The sequence below is a fragment of the Hyla sarda genome, chromosome 2, assembly GCF_029499605.1.
Source record: "Hyla sarda isolate aHylSar1 chromosome 2, aHylSar1.hap1, whole genome shotgun sequence".
NCBI classification, from domain to species: domain Eukaryota; kingdom Metazoa; phylum Chordata; class Amphibia; order Anura; family Hylidae; genus Hyla; species Hyla sarda.
The window spans coordinates 380,621,356-380,648,199 of NC_079190.1; the positions used below are offsets into that span (position 1 = coordinate 380,621,356).

General features: G+C 43.6%; 1 protein-coding gene across 3 annotated transcripts in view; it reads left to right on the forward strand.

Annotated features, from left to right (window-relative positions):
• The window catches only part of CUX1 (cut like homeobox 1), a 421,420-nt gene that overhangs the window by 50,429 nt on the left and 344,147 nt on the right, over positions 1–26,844 (forward strand). For all 3 annotated transcript variants that reach the window (XM_056558499.1, XM_056558500.1, XM_056558501.1), the window contains exon 2: positions 13,797–13,907. In XM_056558499.1, the coding sequence (XP_056414474.1) occupies positions 13,797–13,907 (111 nt within the window). The remainder of the gene's footprint in view (positions 1–13,796; positions 13,908–26,844) is intronic.

A 26,844-nucleotide genomic window follows, 5' to 3' on the forward strand; every position in this document is an offset into this window, starting at 1 on the left:
CTTCTGGCTGACATAGCAGAGATCAGTTTCAGTTTGACCACATCTGGTAGCAAGGCCACTATTTTCATCCTCCAAAGGGATAATGCGCTGCTCTGCCTCATCTAGACGACCTGATTGGTCGCTTCAATCTGTCTTATCGTAGAGCGCATGGTGTTTTCAAGGGTCTGCTGTATAGTAGGGGTGATTAACTTGACCAGAGCTGCTTCCAGCGTCTGGAGATCCATTGAAGAGAAGGCAACCTCCGGAGCGCTCGCCATGCTAGGCAACTGGGGGGGGCTCAGGTGGCAGCGGGGCACCTTCTTCAGGAGTGAATAGCAGCTGGCTGCCAGTCACATCCACAGCCGTTATTTGAGTTGGTACATGAGTGGTTTTTGCAGAACTGGGGTCTTGAACTGAACTGATGCGGGGGGTGCCAGTGTCAGTGCCTGGGAGCCTGTCCGAAGGGACCCTTTGTTAAGGTAGCGGTCCATGAGATGAGGCCAGAGTGATAGTTCCTGCCTGTAAAACTGCAGGGTAGCCAGGAAGGGCTGGTGCAGTCTTGCAATACTGGGCTATAATGATGCTGTGACCCTTACGTCGCTAGAGAGGAGGTAATGATGGCGATGTTCCTATATGTGCAACTATAGCTGTTCCGGCTCAGGAGTATGGGGGAAGCTTGATGTATCTGCATCCAGAGAGAACCCCCACAGCGGGAACGGGAAGATGGCTGTGACCCCTTATGTAGGACTGGGGTCACCTAGTAGTGCTTCCCAGAAGGAGGCTGAGGGACTCACCATGTGTCCCATTTGCGGTGTCTCCCTGGGTCGGGAGCGGAGTCTGCAGCTTGTGCTAAGCTGCCAGTGCTGTAGTTATATCTTCAGCTGTGCTGTCTCCCCTGCGAAGATGGCGGCCGCAGCGCTGAGGTGCGCGCATGCCGCAAGATGCCGCTGGGCGCTGCAGGCGCACAAAGCGCTGTCGGAAGCCGAGAGCGCTCTCCTCCTATCCAGGACCCCCCCTCTGCCAAGCGGTACAGGTGAGTCAGGCCAGCGGCGGCCGGTTTTCGGTGCGGGCCCAGGGCGCAGGAGTCCCGCGTCGTTGTTTTTTAATGAGAGTAGCGGGAGAAAAAGATGGCGCTTGCAGTATTTTTTCTTCCTCTATTCTCCCCTGGTTCCCTAACGTGCATTGCACTGCCGTGTCGCAACAGCAGTGTGAAAGAAGCCTAATAACCAATGTTGCCAACAACTGTGCAAAGTGATCATAATCATCCCTACTGACTCGGCCCCATGTTTTAAGATGCAAATATAAAATGTTCTGTTTTGCGGTGTAAGGAAATGGAGATTTAAAGTTACAGGCGCGCTGGCTGACTTTCTCTTCTGCTTACTATAATTAAACAATGACGGTAATAACAGCCGATCCAAGTGACAGGCACTAATTGCTCTGTATCAGGCCAAGAGAAGATGAATGTTGTCAAAAACCACAAGTCAGACGAACTGATTCTGCCGGAGTCTGACACCATGTTCCCATGTACAAACCAGTTTTAACTGGAGCCTTTCCAGCGTCAAAAGAAAATCCTTGCCTGCATTTTTTAATTTCTGTCAAGCTTTGTTGTTTTAAGTGAGACGCCTTTAAACAAGCATGGCAGATTTACTACAGCACACGTAGAAAAAAAAAAAAGGTTATAAATAACATTCAAGAGAAATCGAACTACAGGACTTACAAGTTGTAGTAATTGCACATCACTAACTATGATAACATGGAACAGAAAATAGGCATTATTAGGCCCTAGTGCACACAGAGGAAAATTTGTAGGAAAATTTCTTTGCCGAAATGAAGTAATATTGGCGCTTATTTAGTGAACAGATTTAGAAATAAAGTATAAAGTCCTATTGCATTAAAAGGGTATTTTTTTTATTTGACTATGCTACAGGGGCTGTAAAGTTAGTGTAGTTCATAATATAGTGTCTGTACCTGTGTGTGACGGTTTTTTCACAATTCTTCCGTCATTTTACCCAATATTTATTTTTAACAGCATACAAAATGACTGCTGTTTCAGATTTTTCCCAAGTTGCAAGGCGGCCGAGATCTGACCTCACTAGTCAGCTGATGACAGGGAGCCTGTCTGCTTCAATGGGTGGAGGGATCGCTTTGTGGGAGAGAAATCAATCTGCAACTAATGCAACAGCTGTGGGCACCCTGATTGAAAACCACATGTCTTTTGAATGGATGCAGCACATTTATGTTTCAATGTGTGGGATGGAGGAAAATGGAATTATGGGATTTGTAGGCAAAAAAGAAAACTCAAACAGGAATTACCAGTTCAGAAAAAGCTAGCCACAGTGTTATGGTAATCTCATGACATAGCCATTTAGCCCCAAGACAAGCGCAGATCCTTCTTAAGCATGTCCATTACTGTCTGCCAGGTATGTACTAAAATCACCTTATGTTGGCTAACCCCTTTAAATATTTTTTTTTCTTGTATAAATCTTTTATTTATTTTTACAAAGCATTAATTCGATAGTTACGAAAATCCCTTTGAAATCAATGGAATCTGCACTGAATATGAAATGGAAGACGCTCAAACGTGGATTTTACCAAATAACTTAGTGTACACATACATGTAAACAGGGTGATTGCCGGCTGGATAGGTCCATATTGCACTTTGTAATAAGGGAAGCTGTTGAATGAGCAAGCAATCTGCTGATCAGATTTTTTTTGTCCCACTAAACAGTCTGCCATGCTTCTCCCCGTGTAATAGGGGACAGGTAGCCACCGGCTGATGGGGGGGATGTGGAATAGGGCCTTAGGAATGAACCAGTGATTGTTTGGCCCTCCCAGCACGGCACTCAAGCCTTCTGATAGGTTCTGTAAATGAGTGTTGATCTATGATATCAACGCTCATTGACAGGGCGGCTTGGGCCGTATAATACAGCCCCTAGAGTTTCACATATTCATATACAGATAGTTGTCGTATGGCCGTAATAGGGCTCCCATTGAGAAGCATTGGTCTTCTACTGTTTCTGAGTGTGCTGTCTCTAATTTATATGGTTGCATCCAGAGGGAAAAAGCAATTATTCATTGGTTCCTCAGTGTGTGTGTATATATTTATATATATATATATATATATATATATATATTATAATATATAGTTATTTTCGAGGAGAGATGGTTTCAGTCTAAAGCCATACAAACTAAATTTTAATGCCCATCGAATCACATATAGCCGATGTCAAGGGACGCAAGAACTGGTCATTTTGATTTCATTATGTCTGTTCCTCGTGATCTCTATGGAGATAAGCCACAGCCAGAGGTGTCTGCCAGTTTCTTAGGGTTGTTTTACACACGTAGCCAATGCCTGATGCGATCACTAATGTAGGAGATGGGCGCTCATTTCATGGGCCTTTCACACAGCCACACAGGGCCGCACCATCTCTGAATTGTTTGTAAAGCCCTTCACTTGCAGGCTTGTAGGGTGCAGGTATTCTGTTTACACATGGCCAACCAGAGATGATTTTATGGCACACAATCCAGACAATATTTACAGTATTTACTTACCACGATGCTTGTACACGTATTTTACTTTTTTGTGTTGTTGTTTTGATGCTGCCCTTGGGGGATGCCCATCCTATTTGTTTATGTGGTGTACTATCTCTCCACCATCATACACAGCCCAGATGATTGGTGCGCTGCTAATCCTTTAATGAACCTCTCGGTAATTGTTATTAGCGCTCACAGATTTGCTGCAATAGATTCTGATACAATTTGTCTCCTCCTAATGTTAAGCCAGCTTTAATATGAAACAGTAAAAATGCATCATTCTGGAGTCTTGTTCTGCAGTCATTTTAGACCTGGGTTAACAGGAGACGTCTTGTAGCGCTACAGATTGATTTTAACTATTGAGCTGCAGAAGTAGTCCAGAAGAATACATTAAGTTGTATGCAAACTTCAGCACTGCCGCACTAGAAAATTCTCCATGTAGCCCTAGCTGTATACTGGTTTCTTGGGCTGCAAATTTTATTTATCTTTATCTTCTGTTGCTTGCAGTGCCAAGATATTCTTTATCATATTCATTATATCATGCATACATTATATAGAAAACCAGACACTGTAACTAACAAGTTTGAGCCATACAGAGCTTCTTTTGGCCAAAACCATGCCCATGTGTAGGGGGCATGTCTTTTGACCACATTGCTAATGGCCACACAATTTTGTAAGCAAAAAGCAGTCAAAAATATTATTATATTATAGAGAAAAAAAGACAGCAAGATAAACTGTGACTGGAATAATAATCAGTGATCTATATATTTCTTTAAAGGGGTAGTCCAGTGGTGAAAAACTTATCCCCTATCCTAAGGATAGGGGATAAGTTTGAGATCGCGGGGGGTCCGACCGCTGGGGCCCCCGCGATCTCTCTATACGGGGCCCCGGCTCTCCGCCGAGATAGCGGGTGTCGACCCCCGCACGAGGCGGCGGCCGACACGCCCCCTCAATACATCTCAATGGCAGAGCCGGAGATTGCCGAAGGCAGCGCTTCGGCTCTGCCATAGAGTTGTATTGAGGGGGCGTGTCGGCCGCCACTTCGTGCGGAGGTCGACACGCCCCCTTCCCGCGGGCTGTCAGGGCTCCGTACAGGAGATCGCGGGGGGCCCCTTAAGATAGGGGAAAAGTTGTAAACCACTGAGTCACCACTGGACTACTCCTTTAAGGTACCTGTAGTATGTCGATACCACAGAGTTCACTCTGCCATTGTGCTCTGACTCATTCTGTGTCTGTCTGTTGTTTTTTATTTTTAAAAATCCCAATGACATGAATGGGGTCTGACGGGGATCCAGTGTTTTATAGTTGAGTGGTGGGGAAAAATAGGACATGCACAAATTTTTTTTTCTCTGTTCAACTCCCCTACATCTGACTGACTGGCCCTTTATTAGAGCACAACGGCAGTGTGAACCAGCCCTTAGCTTGCTAGAGATGTTGTTAAGTCCCTGTTATCAGGCTTAGTTTTTTAATGGAATGAAAGGCAGGAAGGCACGTTTCTTAGTGGGGCATTTCATCCCCTGCCTGGTCTACTCCAGGTTTTCAGACTATACCAGATCAACACAGGAGCTAAAGACAACTCGTCATTGGGCCTTAAAGGGGTACTCCGCCCCTAGATATCTTATCCCCTATCCAAAGGATAGGGGATAAGATGTTAGATCGCCGCGGTGCCGCTGCTGGGGAGCCCTGGGATCCCCGCTGCGGCACCTTGCTATCATTACAGCACAGAGCGAGTTCGCTCTGCACGTAATGACGCGCAATATAGGGACCGGAGCATCGCCACGGCCTCCGCCCCTGCCATAGACTTGCATTAAGGGGGCGGGCCGTGATGTAACGAGGGGCGGAGCCACGACATCACGCGGCTCCGTCCCCTGTATCGCCCGTCATTACGCACAGAGCGAACTTGCTCTGTGCTGTAATGATAGTGGGGTGCCGCAGCGGGGATCCCGGGGCTCCCCAGCAGCGGGACCGCAACGATCTGACATCTTATAACCTATCCTTTGGATAGGGGATAAGATGTCTAGGGGCGGGAGTACCCCTTTAAAATAAGTGAAAGTCAGTCTGCAAGTGAGGCTGAGAGGTTCCTCTGATGAGAGTTGGAGCCCTAAGGTGTACTACCTGTTCGTAAGCCACCTGTATAGAGAATGAAGAATTTATGCAGGTAGCCCTGGACAAGCAGGATTTATTTGTATTTGTTTGTGCATGAAGTTAAAGCTAATCTATATCTTGTTAATAAAAAATAAAGACCGGACAAGCCCTGTTTAAACATTACTTTAATGTCCCTGTCTCTGCTATTTTGCCACTATTTGACTAATCTCAAACTGTGTGTATGTATGTGTGTGTGTGTATGTGTGTGTGTGTATATATATATATATATATATATATATATATATATATCTCTATATATATATATATATGCAGGGATGTGGAATTCCTATTGCCCGACTCCCGGGACATGCAGTTCCTGGCGCCGTGCAGGTGAATTTCTCGGGCCCTTAGCCCTGCTTCACACCTGAAAGCCCCCGTCAAGCATGGCGGAACTCAGTGGCGTGTATGGAGCGGGCTCCGGACTTGAGCCCTCTCCGTACTCTGCAGCCCCCGGCTGTTTTCAGTAGCTGAGGGCCATCGCTAATAGCCAGCAGGCGGCAATCTATTAACCCTTTAGATCGCCGCTGTCAAAGCTGACACCGGCGGCGTCTAAAGGGACATGCGAATGCTCCCTGGTGGACTAGTGGGGTGGATCGAACCCCCCTTCCCCCTGTAATCGGGCCGGCCTAATGTATCAAAATAACATGTTAGCTCAACCACAAGGTAAATGGTGTAGAAAAGAAAACTGCCAAATTTGCTAAATTATCTTTTACAATTTCAGTTTCACTTCACCAATATATATATATTTTTGATTTGGAGCATATGTTATGGAAAAATTTAAAAGTATCACTATAGTAGTTAGTTATGGCTTCAATAGGGCGAGGAGGAAAAAACCCTTGGTGTGTGTGTGTGTGTGTGTGTGTGTGTGTGTATGTATGTGTATATAATATATATTATAAGGACCACCCAAAACTAGTAGCTGTAAAAAGGTGTGTGATCAGGGTACCCTAAGCTATTGAATGACAGTAAAATAAAAATTTGGTTGGACACAGGTCTTCTTTAAAAAAAATATATATATATTATACCATTACATATTTACAAATGTTGTAGATTTAGTGTTTTTGCAGTGATCCCGTTCGGTACTTTAGAAGTCTATTGTCCGCTGTGTGCTTACTGATTCCTTTCATCACCTTTTATGAAATGTTCCTAGAAATGACTTCAGACTTTGTTCACAATAACCCATTAGCAACAGTACCATAGTAAAAAAGGCCCCTCCTGCTACTCTGGTCATGGATATCTTCTACTATAAAATACGATCAGGCTCTTTAAACCTAGATTTGCCTTCAGTGCTCTGATAGTGATTTATGTAGTATTGAATAGCTTTTTATGACAGTCTAGATTTAATGTTTATAGCCTATAAAATGAAAATTCCTGTGGATATCAAACATTTTGACAGTATATGAAACATGTCCTCCTGTATATGAAATGCTGCACTTACATTTAATGAGTTACACCGCTATTAATTTGTAACAAGCCATTATGGAGGTTTTTAAAGGGACAAAGTGCAGTACGCCAGTGTGAGAAGGGATTTACACTGTTAATGATGAAGTCGATATAGGTGAAATCTGGATAGAATACAGAAATAACATCGGTCTGGTGTGTCTTGTTCTGTCCTTTTGTTGTGTGTAAGCATCGGGATAGTGGTGCTGATCTGATGACATGGTGTCTCCAGGCTTCCAATAGGCAACTGGTAGATGTTGTTTTTTTTATTATATAGAAACTAAGCATTTTCGTGACAAATGTGAGCTTATTCACAAAAGACTATTCATAAAATACTATTGTTTTAATGAATACCAATTAGGCCATGATCACTCGTAATTTTACAGTGGAATTTTTTAATGTAAGTTTTGATGCTCTTTTACACTTTGGAACTGTGATTCCATGTGGATCCGCAATCTCCATGGTAAATTATCCAAAATCTGTGCTGATCTCCGTGGCAATTTACCATGGACCATGGACTTAAGTGCCGTTCCGTTGACAAACAGGACTTTTCCGGTGGCCCCTGCCAGATGATTGAACATATTAAATCTTCCATTAGAATCCAATTCCTTCGTAGAGGAACATCTGACATGTGAACCTAGCAGGCTGCTGCAATGTGATATCCCCATGGGATATTCTTCTGGATTTTCTACCCGGATTCTCCATAGCGTGAACAGGGCCCTAGTGGATCCTAAAAAAGAGGAAAAGTTTTTCACTCTTGTGTTTTGAACCTTCTGTAGCTTTCAGCGTAACAGAAAATATTCATCATTTGATTTTTATAATATTGAGATTTTTAGCGCTTAGACTGGCTAGTAGTTTTGGTCAGTATTTTTAGCCAAAACCTGGAATGGAACGGACACAGAGAAAAACTATGATGAAAAGATTTTCACCTTTTATGTTAGGGTCACACATGTCATATTTTGCTGTGTATTTGCTGCATATTTTGCTACCCGTTGACTTCAATGGGTAGGAAAATACGCAGCAGCAAAATACGACATGAGTGACTCTACCCTTGGGGTCTATTCACACAGCAGAATTTCCGCTTGCGGTATTCCTCCTCAAATTAAAGCCTATAGACTTCTGTGGGATTCTGCACTCACACTTCTGAATTTCTGGAAGTGTGAATGGGAGTGCCGAATGCCATAGAAGTTTTGGCTAAAATATTGGCCAAACACGAAGTTTGAACCAAGGGTCTTTCAGTGAAGCGAACTACAGTGCTACAGTAGGCAGGGTGCGTTGCTATATTTGGAGATTTTTAATGCAGTTTTTGAAGCCAAAGCCAGAAATGGAAGAGATGTATAAAGGAAAGAAAGAAGAGACTCCTCTATTCAAATCCATTCCTGGCTTTGGCTTCAAAAGAGTATTCAGAAACCTATACACGTGATCACACCCGAATTATTTGTTGCAAAGCTTTTTGCAGGTGAAGTATATTTCAGTCTTCTGAATGAAGACTGTTCGTACCGAAGGTGCATGGGTTTCTGCATTCATGATTCAGATGGGAAGAATTGTTTTTATTCACAGAAATTTCTGCAGCAACTCTTCCATGTAAGCCATAATAATGAGTGTGTTAATCGAGCACCTCATGAACAGAGATTCATTGAAAAAACACCGTTTTACAAATCCCAGGTATCTCTCCAGAACACCTTTTACCTGCCTGTTTACACTTCTACCTGCTATCATACGTCTCCCAGTTATCGAGTGATCTGTAGTGTGGAGTAGAAATGTTGGTGAGCTCTGCCGAGTTGGCAGTAATAGGAGCCTAACAGGATGTCCGTTTAGAGAGGAAGCTAATAGTCAACTGTTGTCAATAGTTCGCCTTCAGGTCTGTGTCTTCTGATCCTCCCACAACACAGGAGATGAAGGAACCGAGAAGTGTAATAAAAGAAAACATATCACAGTTCTAAGAGAAAAGCCTTTGCCTGAACACAATAACCGTGACACGGCAGAGTGCTCCTTCTTATTGACTTAAGGCAGCCATTGTCTCGTTCCTTACCGGGTGGGGCTTTTCTAATGATTATTTATTTTCCTGTCTTATCCATTATTTCAATAATCAGATGTTTTATTGTCATCTATTGTATCAACATGCCAGTCTCCAGCATTGTTCTCTGTGGAGGTTTACCACGTACTTATTGATCATTGCTGATTCTGAGCTCTGCCCCTAGTGGATTTCACATACAGGAAGACCTTGTTATGTAGAGTCCCACCAAAATATGACCTAGATCAATGGGAAAATCCTTATGTATGTCTGTAATATGAAATTAACCCTGTTTTTTGTTTCTTAGAGTTCTTGCTCTTCCCAAACAGATAAAAAGATATCTTTTTATCTGCATAATCCTCTTTTAATGAGATATAAGCCTTTTTGTTAATGCAAACAGAGCCAATAGATAGACATGGGCTAGACTTACCTGGGCTTTTAGTGAAATAGGGGGACAGATGCAAGCAGACCAAAAGGTGGTGATAAAGATGACATAGGCTGGACTTACCGGACTCTTCCTGCACTAGGGCATGCCCCCTGGGCACTTAAGCCTCATTTGCATATCAACAAAAGGTCATATCTCACAGGTGCAAAGTAATATTATGTTATGGCAATGTTATGCTTGGAATCCTGAATGCTAGCCCTATCTAGCCATGGGCTTCTTTACCCCAGATGTCCTACTGACAGGCCCATTTGAAATGTAGACTGTTGTGCGCTTGCCATCTAGCAGCTGTGAAAACTACAGTGGGGCCATATCTTCATTATTTCTCCAGACTGAGAGGTTTGTCTTTATGTGCAGATTCACCTGGTACTGCATTAATCTGCCGATCAAGTGGACCCCCATAGATCAACATTGATTGCTTTTCTTTGGCCATCTGCATAGTGTAAAAATATCATGGTTAAAACATAATGGCCCTCATTTACTAAGAGTGTTGTGTAGGTTTCTTTGTGGGTTTTAATTCCCTACAATTTATTTTCCACTGTATTTACTAAGGTTTCCCTACATTTTCTACTTTCCCTACACTTTGCTTTTTTTTTTACACATGCTCTGATCTGTAGGGTTTTCCTCAGCTCAAATTCACCACATTTTATGTGGAAACCTTAGTAAATATGTAGTTTTTTTGTGAAAATGCCGGGAACACGCCCCCTTTCCCTGGCGACCACGCCCCCTTTTCGCCTTTTCACAGCAAAATGGAGAGTTAGTCGGGTTTTTTCAATTCTGGCGCAAATCCTGGCGCACATTCTTTCGCAGACAGAATTTGTGGCGCAGATTCTGGCGCAGACAGAATTTCTGGCGCAATGTGACAGAATCTGGCGCTCAACCCGACAAAACATGTCGGGTTTGCAATAGTAAATGAGGACCAATATGTTGTGTGCAGTAGATTTGATGCAGAAATGTGGTTCAACCTAAAAATCTTTTCCATTCAAGCCCCATTCACAGCATTGGGGTCTGTTATAGAAAGTTATGCAAAAAAATTTGCCTTGTGTGACCGTAGCCTTAAATTTCTGAGATGTCATGCGCAACTTAAAACGTTTGTGTTTAGGAATTTTTTACTCTGTTTTCCAATGTTCAAAATTAAGATGGTCATAGCGGTGCATTTTTTAAATTTATTTATTTATTTTTTATTTAATTATTTTAAATTTGGATTTTTTTTTTTTTTTTATGTATGTCTGTTTTTGTGAGTTTTGTGATGGCAAAATACTGAGAACCCTTGTCAGACCATGGGCAAGTCTTTAAAGGGGTACTCCGCCCCTAGACATCTTATCCCCTATCGAAAGGATAGGGGATAACATGTCAGATCTCGGGGGTGCCACCGCTGGGGGCCCCCGGGATCTCGGCTGCAGCACTCACCTGTTGCGGTGAGATCGTGACGTCACAACTCCACCCCCGTGTCCCATCACGCTCCGCCCCTCAAAGCAAGTCTATGGAAGGGGGCGTGACAGCCGCCTCCTCCCATAGACTTGCATTGAGGGGGTGGGGCGTGACGTCACACGGGGGCGGAGTCGTGACGTCACGGTCTCCTGTCACCATGGTCTTGAGGCGTTAGGATGAGAGCCTCCAGCGCTGCCGGAAGCCGCAACAGGTGGGTGCTGCAGCAGAGATCCCGATGGTCCGCAGTGGCGGGACCCCTGCGATCTGACATCTTATCCCCTATCCTTTCGAATTAAAGGGGTATTCCACCCCAGACATCTTATCCCCCATCCAAAGGTTAGGGGATAAGATGTCTGATCGCGGGGGTCCCGCCACTGGGGAATCCCGCGATCTCTGCAGCGGCAAACTGGCTCTGTGCCTGGTGACAGGGCAATGCAGGGGACGGAGCATCGTGATGTCACGGCTCCGCCCCTGTGACATCACGCCCCAGCCCCCCTTTTGATAGGGGATAAAATGTCTGGGGAGTACCCCTTTAAAGCCGATCTGCTGTAGACAGTACTGAGTTTTTATCAACTTCCTGAGAAACATTGCAGACTTATCAAATTCTTCTTTGGACTTTTTTTTTTTTGCTTATTTTTAATCTCCTACAGAAGACCTGACTTGTTAGTGGTCATTGATGTGAGTGATCATTTCTCCGGGAAGCGTTGTAGCCGCTTTGTCTTGTCTCGTGGGTGTAAATTATTTCCCTAATCATTATGATTTCTTTTATACAGTAACCTTGATTGATCTGGGCTGAGGAGTGACACACCGGGGAACTCCTCTTCTATAAATCTTCTGTTTTCAAGGATGAGTCTAGTCATTGACCTTGTAATATTCACGCTAGCTGTTCTTAGAAGCTGTAATTGTGGAGAGACTGTGTTGGTGTTTTAGACAGATTGAAAAAAAATAAATAAATAAACTTCATGTTCCATATGAAGCCTTGCACATTTTTTACCATGTGACTTAAGCGTAGTTAAAGGATAAGTATCATGAAGAAAAACGTATCCCCTATCCGAAGGATAGGGGATACGTTTTTCTTCATGATACTTATTCTTTAAAGAAAATGTCTGGTGGGGAAAAATTCTTTCTAAATATAAAAAAATAAAAAAAATTAAAAATTATAGTCACATCCTATTTTTTTTTTTTTATATTGTAACGTGTTGGCAACATAAGTAAATGCCACCAAATCATTTCCAGGGTTACAGGTGGGCACATAATTATTATTTTTTTTCTTTCTCCCAAATATAACACAAATTAGTCAATAATATAAATAGCAAAATGGCTGCAAACCCCAGTTTTGCAAACTTCTGAGTTGTGGTCCCTTTGCATATCGTTATTTTAATCCTCATTACAATAAATAGGAGTTATAGTAACATCCACGTGTCACGAATGCCAAGTTATCAGAAGTCTGGCAGCTTGGTCCTCCACTGACTTCACACTATGACATTGCTGATTGACATGTCGTAGGTGTCAAGTGTCGTCACCCACTCTGCCCAGTTCCTGTGGTTAGGTTGAAGTACTTCCTGAGAAATAAAGGCAGTGCTTACCGTTTGTATGCTAGAATTCCCTTTTAGGCCTTGTTTAGATTTGGTATATATATAGATATATATTTTTAGCTATAACCAGGAAATAAAAAACAAACTATTGCCACTTTGGTGGTCCAACCAATCTTATTTTCTAATTTTCTTGTAACAGTGTGTTTTTCTGGAAAACGTACTACTACAACTTTTGTATACTGTGTTTGTGGGCATAGAGTGTTGATCCAGGGATTTATTCTGGCTGCCATATTGGAGTCGGGAAGACATATTTCCTCTGTTATGGGGCATTTGTCATCAGCCTCATTTGGCAGGGGGGGGGGGGGGGGGGGGGTTGCCTTCCACTGGATAAACACAGTAGGCTTATAGGGTTATACTTGATGGACTCATCTTTTATTACGTTTTTTATTTTTTTTTACGTTATAGACTATGTTACGTGCTGTACATTCATGAAATCATAACATCTTTTTAATGGCTGGTCTTAGCAATGGTTCTAGTGCATATGGTATGACACTACCAAGACCAGTGATTGGCTGCAGTGGTCACGTGGTTGCATGTGTCAGTGACTACCGGCCACTATTAGAGCACTGGCACTGCAGCAGTAGAGGGGTACTCCGGTGCTTAGACATCTTATACCCTATCCAAAGCTGGGGACCCCCGTGATCTTGCACGTGGCACCCTGTTTGTAATCAGTGCCCGGAGCGTGTTCGCTCCGGGTCTGATTACCGGCGACCACAGGGCTGACGGCGTGTGACATCACGCCTCCGCCCCCTTGTGATGTCACTCTCCGCCCCTCAATGCAAGCCTACGGGAGGGGGTTTGATAGCTGTCACGCCCCTCCCATAGACTTGCATTGAGGGGCGGAGCGTGAGGTCACACGCCGTCGGCCCCGTGATCGACAGTAATCAGACCCGGAGCGAACACGCTCCGGGGACTGATTACAAACTAGGTGCCGCGTGCAAGATCACGGGGGTCCCCAGCTGCGGGACTCCCGCGATCAGGCACCTTATCCCCTATCCTTTGGACTACCCCTTTAATACTACTGATGATGCTTCTTCGAGTACTGTGTTAAGAAATCCCTGTCTCTTTCCCTCTATATTTTGTTGCATCTATTTGTTAACATTTTCCTGCTGTTCTTTTTGCATTCCCTTTATTTTACACTGTGCATTTGTTTGTTTTTGTCTGTTTTCTTGGGTCTCACCTGCTTACTGATCCTAATGTCTTTATTCTTTGACAGAGGGAACTCGATACAACAGCAACAGTATTGGCAAACAGACAAGATGAAAGTGAACAGTCCAGAAAAAAACTTATTGATCAAAGTCGAGAATTCAAGAAGAACACTCCCGAGGTGAGTCAATAACTCATATTTCTTGTTTGTGTAGCAGGTAAGAGAGGACTGTCTAAGCTTTTAAATGGTCTGTAGCAGAATGTCTTGGTCTATGAAAAAATACAGTCCATACAGGCAGTAAATGTTGGTACCCCTGAAATTTTTCTCAAAAATGAAGTATTTCTCACAGAAAAGGATTGCAGTAACACATGTTTTGCTATACACATGTTTATTCCCGTTGTGTGAATTGGAACTAAACCAAAAAAAGGGAAGGGAAAAAAAGCAAATTGGACATAATGTCACACCAAACTCCAAAAATGGGCTGGACAACATTGGCACCCTTTCAAAATTGTGGTAAAATAAGATTGTTTCAAGCATGTGATGCTCCTTTAACCCCTTAACGACGCAGGATCGACGCTCATCAACGGCCGGGACCCGCGGCTAATACCACACATCGCCGACCGCGGCAAAGTGCGGTGTTAACCCTTTAGAAGCGGCAGCCAAAGCTGACCGCCGCTTCTAAAGTGAAAGTATCCCGGCTAGTCAGTCGGGCTGTTCGGGACCGCCGCGGTGAAATCGCGGCGTCCCGAACAGCTTACAGGACACCGGGAGGGCCCTTACCTGCCTCCTCTGTGTCCGATCGATGAATGACTGCTCCGTGCCTGAGATCCAGGCAGGAGCAGTCAAGCGCCGATAACACTGATCACAGGCGTGTTAATACACACCAGTGATCAGCATAGGAGATCAGTGTGTGCAGTGTTATAGGTCCCTATGGGACCTATAACACTGCAAAATAAAAAATCAAAAAAAGTGTTAATAAAGGTCATTTAACCCCTTCCCTAATAAAAGTTTGAATCACCCCCCTTTTTCCATAAAAAAAATAAAAAATTAAATAAACATATGTGGTATCGCCGCATGCGTAAATGTCCGTACTATAAAAATATATCATTAATTAAACCGCACAGTCAATGGCGTACGTGCAAAAAAATTCCAAAGTCCAAAAAAGCGTATTTTAGTAACTTTTTATACCATTAAAAAGTGATCAAAAAGTCCAATCAAAACAAAAAACTTCAGATCACGGTGCAAAAAATGAGCCCTCATACCGCCCTGTACGTGGAAAAATTAAAAAGTTATAGGGGTCAGAAGATGACATTTTTAAACTTATAAATTTTCCTGCATGTAGTTATGATTTTTTCCAGAAGTACTACAAAATCAAACCTATATAAGTAGGGTATCATTTTAACCGTTTGGACCTACAGAATAAAGATAAGGTGTCATGTTTACCGAAATATGCACTGCGTAGAAACGGAAGCCCCCAAAAGTTACAAAATCGATTTTTTTCTTCGATTTTGTCGCACAATTATTATTTTTTTTCCGTTTCCCCGTGAATTTTTGGGTAAAATGACTGTCACTGGAAAGTAGAATTGGTGACGCAAAAAATAAGCCATAATATGGATTTTTAGGTGGAAAATTGAAAGGGTTATGATTTTTAGAAGGTAAGGAGGAAAAAACGAAAGTGCAAAAACGGAAAAACCCTGAGTCCTTAAGGGAACTCACCTGGGGCAAGTAACAGGTGTGGGCAACATAAAAATCACACCTGAAAGCAGATAAAAAGGAGAGAAGTTCACTTAGTCTTTGCATTGTGTGTGTCACACTAAGCATGGACAACAGAAAGAGAAGAGAACTGTCTGAGGACTTGAGAACCAAAATTGTTGAAAAATATCAACATTCTCAAGCTTACAAGTCCATCTCCAGAGATCTAGATTTGCCTTTTTTCCAAAGTGCGCAACATTATCAAGAAGTTTGCAACACATGGCACTGTAGCTAATCTCCCTGGGCGTGGATGGAAGAGAAAAATTTATGAAAGGTGTCAACACAGGATAGTCCGGATGGTGGATAAGCAGCCCCAAACAAGTTCCAAAGATATTCAAGCTATCCTGCAGGCTCAGGGAGCATCAGTGTCAGCGCGAATTGTCCGTCGACATTTAAATGAAATGAAACGCTATGGCAGGAGACCCAGGAGGACCCCACTGCTGACACAGAGACATAAAAAAGCAAGACTACATTTTGCCAAAATCAACTTGAGTAAGCCAAAATCCTTCTGGGAAAATGTCTTGTGGACAGATGAGACCAAGATAGAGCTTTTTGGTAAAGCACATCATTCTACTGTTTACCGAAAACAGAATGAGGCCTACAAAGAAAAGAACACAGTACCTACAGTGAAATATGTTTTGGGGTTGTTTTGCTGCCTCTGGCACTGGGTGCCTTGAATGTGTGCAAGGCATCATGAAATCTGAGGATTACCAACAGATTTTGGGTCGCACTGTACAGCCCAGTGTCAGGAAGCTGGGTTTGCGTCCGAGATCTTGGGTCTTCCAGCAGGACAATGACCCCAAGCATATGTCAAAAAGCACCCAGAAATGGATGGCAACAAAGCACTGAAGAGTTCTGAAGTGGCAGCAATGAGTCCAGATCTAAATCCTATTGAACACCTGTGGAGAGATCTTAAAATTGCTTTTGGGAAAAGGCGCCTTCCAATAAGAGCGACCTGAAGCAGTTTGCAAAGGAAGAGTGGTCCAACATCCTGGCTGAGAGGTGTAAGAAGCTTATTGATGGTTATAGGAATAAACATGTATATAGCAAAACCTGTGTTACTGCAATCCTTTTCTGTGAGAAATACTTAATTTTCTTGAAAATTTCTGCGGTGCCAACATTTACAGCCATAACTGTATGTGTGAACTGAGATGATAGGGAAAATAAAAGGCAGCATTTCTAATGTGTCTAAAAAGAATGGTTGATATGTTGCAGAATTCTGTACCTCTGTACTAGAAAGTCTCCATACTGTAGACTAATTCTAGGCCCTTATAGCCATAAATTGTGAACCAGCCATCAATGTCACCTGCTTACCCTTGGGCTAAGTCTGATGTGTACTGATGTGTAGAACTCTGCCCTTTCACTTATGACATCATCAGTTGTGCCCACCACTCCAGTCACAGTCTCAGACTACTTTTACTGGAGGAAAGCAGAAGTCAGAAAGTTATGTCAAGATCTGTTGGTACGATTAGGATTCCACATGCGGCTTTGGTGGTGGATATAGCTATCGAAAATGGAGGCCCTGCTGGACCGCTGCTTTAATAAAACAAATTAACTTGGTTTTTGCCATGCTACTCTATCTACAAAACTTATGTTAACCGGTGCGGTTTACAGTCCGGGCCGAAAGGCGGGTATGGTTGGAAAATGAGCCCACTGGGAAAAAAGCTGGCCAGATGCACAAATTGCGTTGTTCATGCACCCTAACACAGTTTGTTTGGATTCCTGACTGCTTCCTATGGCCACAACAGGGCAGAAGGGTCTGGAGCCCTCGATCTCAATAAAAGTGTGGAGAAATCCACATTTATGAGAGATTTTATGCCATGTACTGTGGATATGCTATAAATAGAGATGAACGAACTTACAGTAAATTCGATTCCTCACGAACTTCTCAGCTCGGCGGTTGCTGACTTTTCCTGCATGAATTAGTTCAGCTTTCCGGTGCTCCGGTGGGCTGGAAAAGATGGATACAGTCCTAAGAAAGAGTCTCCTAGGACTGTATCCACCTTTTCCAGCCCACGGGAGCACCTGAAAGCTGAACTCATTTATGCAGGAAAAGTCAGCAACCGCCGAGCCGAGAAGTTCGTGACAAATCCTATTTACTGTAAATTCGCTAATCTCTAGCTATAAATATCCGGGTGGGAATATGCCGATAATTAGTCAATTTCTCTGTCATTTTTTGGAGAGGGTTAATAAACCATTGCATTATTATTGATGGGGGTGTGACCTAAAGGAACTTGACAGATTGTGAAAAGGAAAGTATCACAGCACTGTCACTATAAACAGGGCCATCAGTTCCCTGCACAGCTGGGTGGTGGTAGTGCAGTTGTGCAGGAGAAAACTGTGCACACTTCATTGTGACAATTGATGTGCACACAAGAGGTCAGACCTCCAACTGTCATAACATATTCGAGAGGTATGCCGTCACTGCATTGGAGGGAAAACCCCTTTAACTTTCACAGTTTTCATATGACTGTAAATATCCCCTTGAATTGATGGTGGGCAGACAACATCTTGGTGCATATGATGCTTTTCATGACACTGATGTGATGCATTCTTCCTGCCTTTGTTCCAAATATTCATCAGAGTAGATACAATTCTTCTTCTGTTCTATTGGCAGTGAATAGGTTAATATAATTAGCACCCTGGAGATACATATGCATTTTGCCCTTGGATGCACAAACTGTTTTTAGCATCAACAGCTGGTTTCATGTTTGCACTGTTAAACTGAAGATTTTCTTGGTGGATTGCCTCTGAGCAATTTCTTAGTAATCTCTTCTCATGCATGTGAAAAGTAGCATCCTTTAAGGAAGGAGTCTAGGAAATGAAATGTATACTAGGATCTCTATTCTTACTTCGCTCACAATCTGGAAGTGTGTGTCAGGAAAATGTCAAATATTGTTAGAACTTTCTGCGGAAGAAAAAAAATCCTCATTTGAGCAAAGAGATTCCACTCAATTTTCTTAAAAATGACCATATCCTGTATTCATATATGAAGAGCGTAGCCGAGGGTTAATTTTGTGCTGTTTTTTTGTGATGGCCATTTCAATAAAAGTAACAACAGGAAGTGCAGCAGTGTTGGTAGCCATTTTTGAATTTGCTTTTCTGAAACTGACGCTCATGAAATTATTTTGTTTTACTATTATTCAAACTGAGTGGCTTTACAGACCAAAATTGATGGTCTTATCTTTACTCTAGCATAGTCTACTGTATTTGTTTTGTTCTTTTGGCTATTTTACCGTATATACTCGAGTATAAGCCGAGTTTTTCAGCACTATTTTTCGTGCTGAAGACACCCCCCCTCGGCTTATACTCTAGTGAACTCTCCGCCTGTCAATCCCTTTGCAGTGGTCTTCAACCTGCAGACCTCCAGATGTTGCAAAACTACAACTCCCAGCATGCCCGGACAGCCATCGGCTGTCCGGGCATGCTGGGAGTTGTAGTTTTGAAACATCTGGAGGTCTGCAGGTTGAAGACCACTGCAGCCTTCGTCATCATCCAGACCCCCCTTTAGCTTTCTACTCAGCTCCCCTCGGTGGGATGGAAGGGTGAGCTGGTCCGGGCCATCTCTGCTGCAGGGACCGTCCGGTGGGGAGGGTTAGTCGTTCCGGGCTGAGTAGAAAACTAAAGGGGGGTCTGGATGATGACAGCACGGAACGACTAACCCTCCCCACCGGATGGTCCCTGCAGCATAGATGGCCCGGACCAGCTCACCCTTCCTTCCCACCGAGGGGAGGGGAGTAGAAAACTAAAGGGGGTGTCTGGATGATGACGAAGGCTGCAGTGGTCTTCAACCTGCGGACCTCCAGATGTTTCAAAACTACAACTCCCAGCATGCCCGGACAGCCGATGGCTTATATTTGGGTCGGCTTATACTCGAGTATATACGGTATATTTGTATTGCATACTATACCTATTGTAATATTCTTGAAAAATTTCAATAAAAATTATTTCAACTTGAAACTGACGCTCACACGCCATTCTGTCCCAAGGGTCAGACCACTGCCTATCTGCTAGTTGTCCTCTCCAGGGATGTGATATCTGTTGATAATAAATATTTTTTTCTCCCTCTTATTCCTTTCTTAGTGCACACCTAAGAGTGAATGAGGCATTTAAAGGGGTACTTGGGTGGAAAACATTGTTTTTATATCAACTATTGCCAGAAAGTTAAACAGATTTGTAAATTACTTCTGTTAAGCAATCTTTTCCCTTCCAGTACTTTTTAGCAGCTGTATGCTACATCGGAAATTCTTTTCTTTTTGAATTTCTTTTTTGTCTTGTCCACAGTGCTCTCTGCTGACACCTGATGTCGTATCAGGAATTGTCCAGTGCAGCATAGGCTTGCTATGGGGATTTTCTCCTGCTCTGGACAATTCCTAATACGGGCATCAGGTGTCAGCAGAGAGCACTGTGGACAACACAAAAAGAAATTATAAAAGAAAACCATTTTCTCTGTAGCATACAGCTGCTAAAAAGTACTGGTAAGGGTGAAGATTTTTTTTTTTTTTTTTTTTTTTTAAGTTGTTTACAAATCTGTTTAACTTTCTGGCACCAGTTGATTTAAAAAAAAAAATTCTGTTTTCCACCGGAGTACCCCTTTAAATTAAAATGTAGGGACATTTATATATCATCAGAACTGAGGCTACATTCATGCAGTTTTATTGCAGGATTTTTCTTTTAAAACCCATCATTTTATGTGTGTATTTTCTCATTTAATTCAATGTAATATTTTGTAATTATGCCAGCATGACACTTATTTTGGCCATCTTGCTTTTTTTTTAATTTTTATTATGATTATTACCGTATATACTCGAGTATAAGCCGAGTTTTTCAGCACGATTTTTCGTGCTGAAAACACCCCCCTCGGCTTATACTCGAGTGAACTCCCCCACCCGCAGTGGTCTTCAACCTGCGGACTTCCAGAGGTTTCAAAACTACATCTCCCAGCAAGCCCGGGCAGCCATCGGCTGTCCGGGCTTGCTGGGAGTTGTAGTTTTGAAACCTCCGGAGGTCCGCAGGTTGAAGACCACTGCGGCCTTCAACATCATCCAGCCCCCTCTCACCCCCTTTAGTTCTGAATACTCACCTCCGCTCGGCGCTGGTCCGGTCCTGCAGGGCTGTCCGGAGAGGAGGTGGTCCGGTGAGGAGGTGGTCCGGGCTGCTATCTTCACCGGGGAGGCCTCTTCTAAGCGCTTCGGGCCCGGCCTCAGAATAGTCACGTTGCCGTGACAACGACGCAGAGGTGCGTTCATTGCCAACGTACTTCTGCGTCATTGTCAAGGCAACGCCTCTATTCCGGGCCGGAAGCGCGGAGAAGAGGCGCCCCCGGTGAAGATAGCAACCCGGACCACCTCCTCACCGGACCACCTCCTCTCCGGACAGCCCTGCAGGACCGGACCAGCGCCGAGCGGAGGTGAGTACTCAGAACTAAAGGGGGTGAGAGGGGGCTGGATGATGTTGAAGGCCGCAGTGGTCTTCAACCTGTGGACCTCCGGAGGTTTCAAAACTACAACTCCCAGCAAGCCCGGACAGCCGATGGCTGCCCGGGCTTGCTGGGAGTTGTAGTTTTGAAACCTCTGGAGGTCCGCAGGTTGAAGACCACTGAGGGCGAATGATGAGAAGAGGATGATGAAGGGGGGGGGGTGTGGGGATGATGAAGGGGGGTGGGGATGATGAAGGGGGGATGTGGGATGATTACAAGGGGATGATGAAGGGGGGATGTGTGGGATGATAAGGGGATGATGAAGGGGGGATGTGTGGGATGATGACAAGGGGATGATGAAGGGGGGATGTGGGATGATTACAAGGGGATGATGAAGGGGGGATGTGTGGGATGATAAGGGGATGATGAAGGGGGGATGTGTGGGATGATGACAGGCGGGGATGATGATGAGGATGTTAATGATGGGTCTGGATGATGACAGGGGGGATGAGGTATTTCCCACCCTAGGCTTATACTCGAGTCAATAACTTTTCCTGGGATTTTGGGTTGAAATTAGGGGTCTCGGCTTATACTCGGGTCGGCTTATACTCGAGTATATACGGTATGTGTTTTTTTTTTTGCTTTTTTCTTGTGTCTTGGATACATTTTTTTTGGCCTGTAAATGCTGCAAAACTTAAGCATATTTTCATACTGCAAAATACACTGTCTGAACAAGTCTTGTTACAGGTTTTGCAGTACTGTTGTCTTACTTAGTTTTTTCCTGCTAATTGAGCAAATTGTGAAGCTAACAAAACTATATGACGCTATATGACTGCATAGTATGAAAGCATTCTTATCAAAGAATTTTAAGAATAGGGCTAGACTGGGATAGGCCATAATTCGCCATGTCACACTTATGCATGCCAGCTACAGCATATACTCGAGTATAAGCCGAGGCCCCTAATTTCACCCCAAAAACCCAGGAAAAGTTATTGACTCGACTATAAGCCTAGGGTGGGAAATACATCACCCCCCCCCCCCCGTCATGATCCAGACCCCCGTCATTTACACCCCCGTCATCATCACCCTGTCATAATCCAGACCCCCGTCGTCATCACCCTGTCATCACCCCACCTTCATCATCACCCCCCTCCTTCATCATCACCCCCCTCCTTCATCACCCCCCCCTTCATCATCACCCCCCTTTATCATCACCCCCCCTTTATCATCACCCCCCCTTCATCATCACCGCCTGTCATCATCACCACCTGTCAAGCCCTTCATCAGTGGTCTTCAACCTGCGGACCTCCAGATGTTGCAAAACTACAACTCCCAGCATGCCCGGACAGCCATCGGGCCTTCATCATCATCCAGACCCCCCCAATTAGGTTTCTACTCACCTCCCCTCGGTGGGAAGGAAGGGTGAGCTGGTCCGGCCATCTATGCTGCAGGGACCGTCCGGTGGGGAGGGTTAGTCGTTCCTGGCTGTCCATCTTCACCGGGAGGCCCTCTTCTCTGCTCCGGTAGGCCCCCGGACTAGTGATGTTGCCTTGAGGACGACGCACAGGGATGTCCATCCCGGCGCATGAACGTCCCTGTGCATCGTCATCAAGGCAAAGTCTCTAGTCCGGAGCGGAGAAGAGGGCATGCCGGTGAAGATGGACAGCCTGGAACGACTAACCCTCCCCACCGGACGGTCCCTGCAGCATAGATGGCCCGGAAAAGCTCACCCTAACTTCCCGCTGAGGGGAAGTGAGTAGAAAACTAAAGGGGCGTCTGGATGATGATGAAGGCCGCAGTGGTCTTCAACCTGCGGACCTCCAGGTGTTTCAAAACTACAACTCCCAGCATGCCCGGACAGCCGATGGCTGTCCGGGCATGCTGGGAGTTGTGGTTTTGCAACATCTGGAGGTCCGCAGGTTGAAGACCACTGATGAAGGGATTGACAGGCGGAGAGTTCACTCGAGTATAAGCCGAGGGGGGCGTTTTCAGCACGAAAAATCATGCTGAAAAACTCTGCTTATACTCGAGTATATACGGTAATAAAAGTGAATGGAGTAATGTTGCTACCCAAAAGTGGTTATGACTGCAACCAGAGGTCCATCTTGGTTACGGCCACATGCAGCTCACAGCGCAATATCATTCACTTACATCAGCTGCAATGCAGCACCATTCAGATAGTGACACTGTGCTTTAAGGCTGTGCGAACCATGGCCAAAGTCGCCGTGTAGCCATCTATTTGTGTGCGTGCATGCGTGTTTATATATAATATATATGTAACTATGTTTATATATTGTACAGTGTAACATCTTTTCTTTCACTTGCATAATACACACATATATTTTCCCTCTCTTCATACTAATACACTATTACTGTATTCCTCCTACAGAGGTTACCTATAGAGCAGCCCCCCTCGGTTAAATGCGTTTTGCATGGAAAGTGCTCTTTTGATAAAGAATAAAGGCAATGTTAAGAACAGGGAAAATAGAGCGTGTTTTTTTTCGGTACTCCAGGATTCTTTGTGCATTAACACATCCAGAGAGTTGATGAATATATGGAAAAATGGATTTGTGCTTTTACACTGTGTCTACAATGTGACAATAAATCCACTTTTTTTCCTTTTAAAACGTCTAGCTGTATGATTTATGATTGCCTAACGTATTACTAAATTCATAGTAGGTGTTTTAGTTGGCAGCGACAGAATCAGGAGATTTTGTAAACCTTTTAGTACCCTGCTTTTTCTTGTGTCTGTAGTTCAGTGTGAAATATATGGAAAGAAATGTTTTGAGGCAGACCTATCCACCTTAACTCTTCACACTGTGGTTCCTTGGTGGTAAAGCAAACGTTCCACAAAATCCGTTTTTTTATTTATTTATTTTTTAGAAAACAAGTATACGTTACTGGTTTCGTTATTGTGCCCCCTTTTAACTTTACCCTTTCAAAGTTAAATGTAATGGAGCAATAAAGATTTAATTAAAAAAAAAACATATGACAAATACGGTATATATCACTGTTTAAAGTGTGACTCTACTGATGTTAGAAAAGCAAAACGAAGACAAAAAAAAAATAATTGTCTTAGTAAAATTTCAAAGTTTTTTTTTTTTTTTTTTATAGATCAGGATCTGGGTGTTGAGTACCCCACCAATTTTCTAGAAGGAGTTTGGAGAGGCGCTTTTCACCCCATCTCTTTCCTCGCAGCAGGCGACAGGTTTTTTAGTTAGTCTATATAGAACCACTAGGGCCCCATTCGAACGGCGAAATTTCCAAGCAGAATCCAGTGGAAAAATTCTGCTGTTGCAGACTCCCATGGAAATCTGCTGCACAGTGCACATGGCGTAATTTCCGCAGCGTAAACATTTGCCGCTGAAATTCCGATCCCAGACTCAGCAAAAAGAATCGACTTGTCAATTCTTTTTGCGGAAAAAGAATTGACAAGTCGGGAATGCATTGCCGTCTATGGAGACATTGCGTTTCCAGCTTGTTATGCCGATACCTGTGGAATGTCCACCCGGAATTTATTATAGATTTTTTTCCTTGTTGTCGTAAGATATTTCAGGTGACATGGTTGCTAGCCCAGTGTTTTTCAACCAGGGTTCCACCAGCTGCTGCTGCAAAGCTACAACTCCCACCATGCCCGGACAGCGAAAGACAGGAAACATTGTGGCGACCAAATGTTCTTCTACGTGTATGGCTAACTTGTTCCTGTTTTCTGTACTTGTGTACAGTCTCCATTGAAAGGAATAAAAATAAATAAATAAATATATATATATATATATATATATATATATATATATATATATATACACAGTAACCCCCCGACCTACGATGGCCCCGACATATGATAAAATCGACATACGATGGCCTCTCAGAGGCCATCGCATGTCGATGTCAGCATCGACATACGATGCTTTTATATGTCGGGGCCATCGCATTAACTGCTATCCAACAGCGCAAAATGCTTAAGCTGCGGTCGGATAGCAGTTTAAGCATCTCTGGCAGGTTCGCTTAGCTATTCCCGCTGCTCCGGGTCCACTTCGCGATCCTCCGGTGTCTTGCGCATCTTCTCCAGGGTCCGGGCCTTGCTTTCCGGCGTCGTTATTACGTCACTACGCACGCCGCGCCGGCGCAGCAGCGTAATAACGTCACCAGAAAGCGAGGCCCGGACCCTGCAGAAGATGCGGAAGAAGCCTGAGGATCCTGAAGAAGACACCGGAGCAGTGGGACAGCATCGGGAGCGGTGAGGACACGGTCCGGAGCGGCAGGGACAGCTGAGTACAGCTTCCTATACTTTACATTGCACGGATCCCTCAACATACGATGGATTCGACAAATGATGGGTCGTTTGGAACGAATTACCATCGTATGTTGAGGGACCACTGTGTGTATGTATGTGTGTGTATATATATATATATATATATATATATATATATATATATAATATAGTCTAGATATATTAGCGAGAAAATATCAGTTTTATTATGTCTGTTGATTCACTTTAGAACTGATTATTCTTGCCAATAACAGCCAATCGTAGAGCTTCCTTCGGATTTTAGAGCATCCAAAGCAGAGCTCGGATTGGTTACCATGGGCAACAAGCTTAGTTAGTTCCATTCATTGTGATAATTGACGCATTAGATAAAAAAAAAATATATATATAAAAAAACGAAAATTTTGCCTCAATTCTCCTTTAAAAGAACATTAACCTTATTATACATTGCTTTTTCTAAATAGAACCATTTGTTCTTCAGTAAATGACGTGCCGCAGTCTCTTTGTTTTCTTATTAATGTGACCGCTGTAAGTAATTTCTAAATGGTGAAATATACGAGATGAATCTAGATTTTGAGCTTTTCTTCATCAGTTGCTCTCTTGCTAAGTTCCTAATTGCTTATAATTACTGTATCGTACATGAGTAGGCGTAATTTTCTGGTAAACTAACCATTCTGTTCAGACTCATTATACACAGCTCCAGCCGCTTATAATCAGATTCTGACGTGGCTCATCAAAGTTCAACAGGGATAATTTTGCTTTAGTTAACAGTAAGTGCACATGGGCTAATCCTTTCCATCAATTCGATGTGCGCTGCTTAGCATCCACAATAAATTCATGTGTTTAAAGAGTGTCATCTATATATAATTTTTTTTCCTATATGTGACTGTAGGGGGCGCCCATCTTGACTGAGCTGCTGTTAACAGCAGTTCGAGATATGCTTTACAGCAGGCAGCCACATGGACCCCATGCACCTGTAGTCTTGTAATGATTGAGTTATATGAGAGCGTGTTCTGAGCATGCTCTGTGGCCAGTGTAGACATCAGAGAAAGAAAAATAGCCAGCACAACTACCTAATACATGGGTGCACGCTGCTGTGACAAATACAAAGTATACAAAAAAGACGGTTGCAGCACACTGTTGGTCAAAAAAATGGAGGCTCTTAGCGCACTGTGTCCCCCATTCAGCACCCCTCCAACCTTCTTTTTTGTATACTAGAATACTTTGTATACTAGTTGTGCTGGCTATTTTTCTTTTCTTACTATGCAAGTTAGGGGGAGTGGAACCCTTTTTAACCATCCACCCCTCCCTTTTCACAGGAGTTATTTTAAGTTGACAGTGGATCCTGCATGTCACCCAGTCAGAGGCCATATGCCCAGCACAGGTGAGTGGAATGGGCTTGTTAGGGTCCCATCCGAAGTGAGGCCACCTCTGCATGGTGGATGGGGGACGTGTTTTGATCAAAAAGTGTGCTAAGAGCCTCCATTTTTTACCAAGAGTGCTGCTGCAACTTTATTTTAGTGTGTGTGTGTGTGTGTGTGTATATATATATATATAATATTATACATTGATATCAGTATTATCTGTCATTGTAGTCATCGTATTCTTGCCTATGATGGTCGAAGAGAAGGGGTCTTCTTAACAGAACAGGAAGGGCTTATTTACATACGGAATCTACA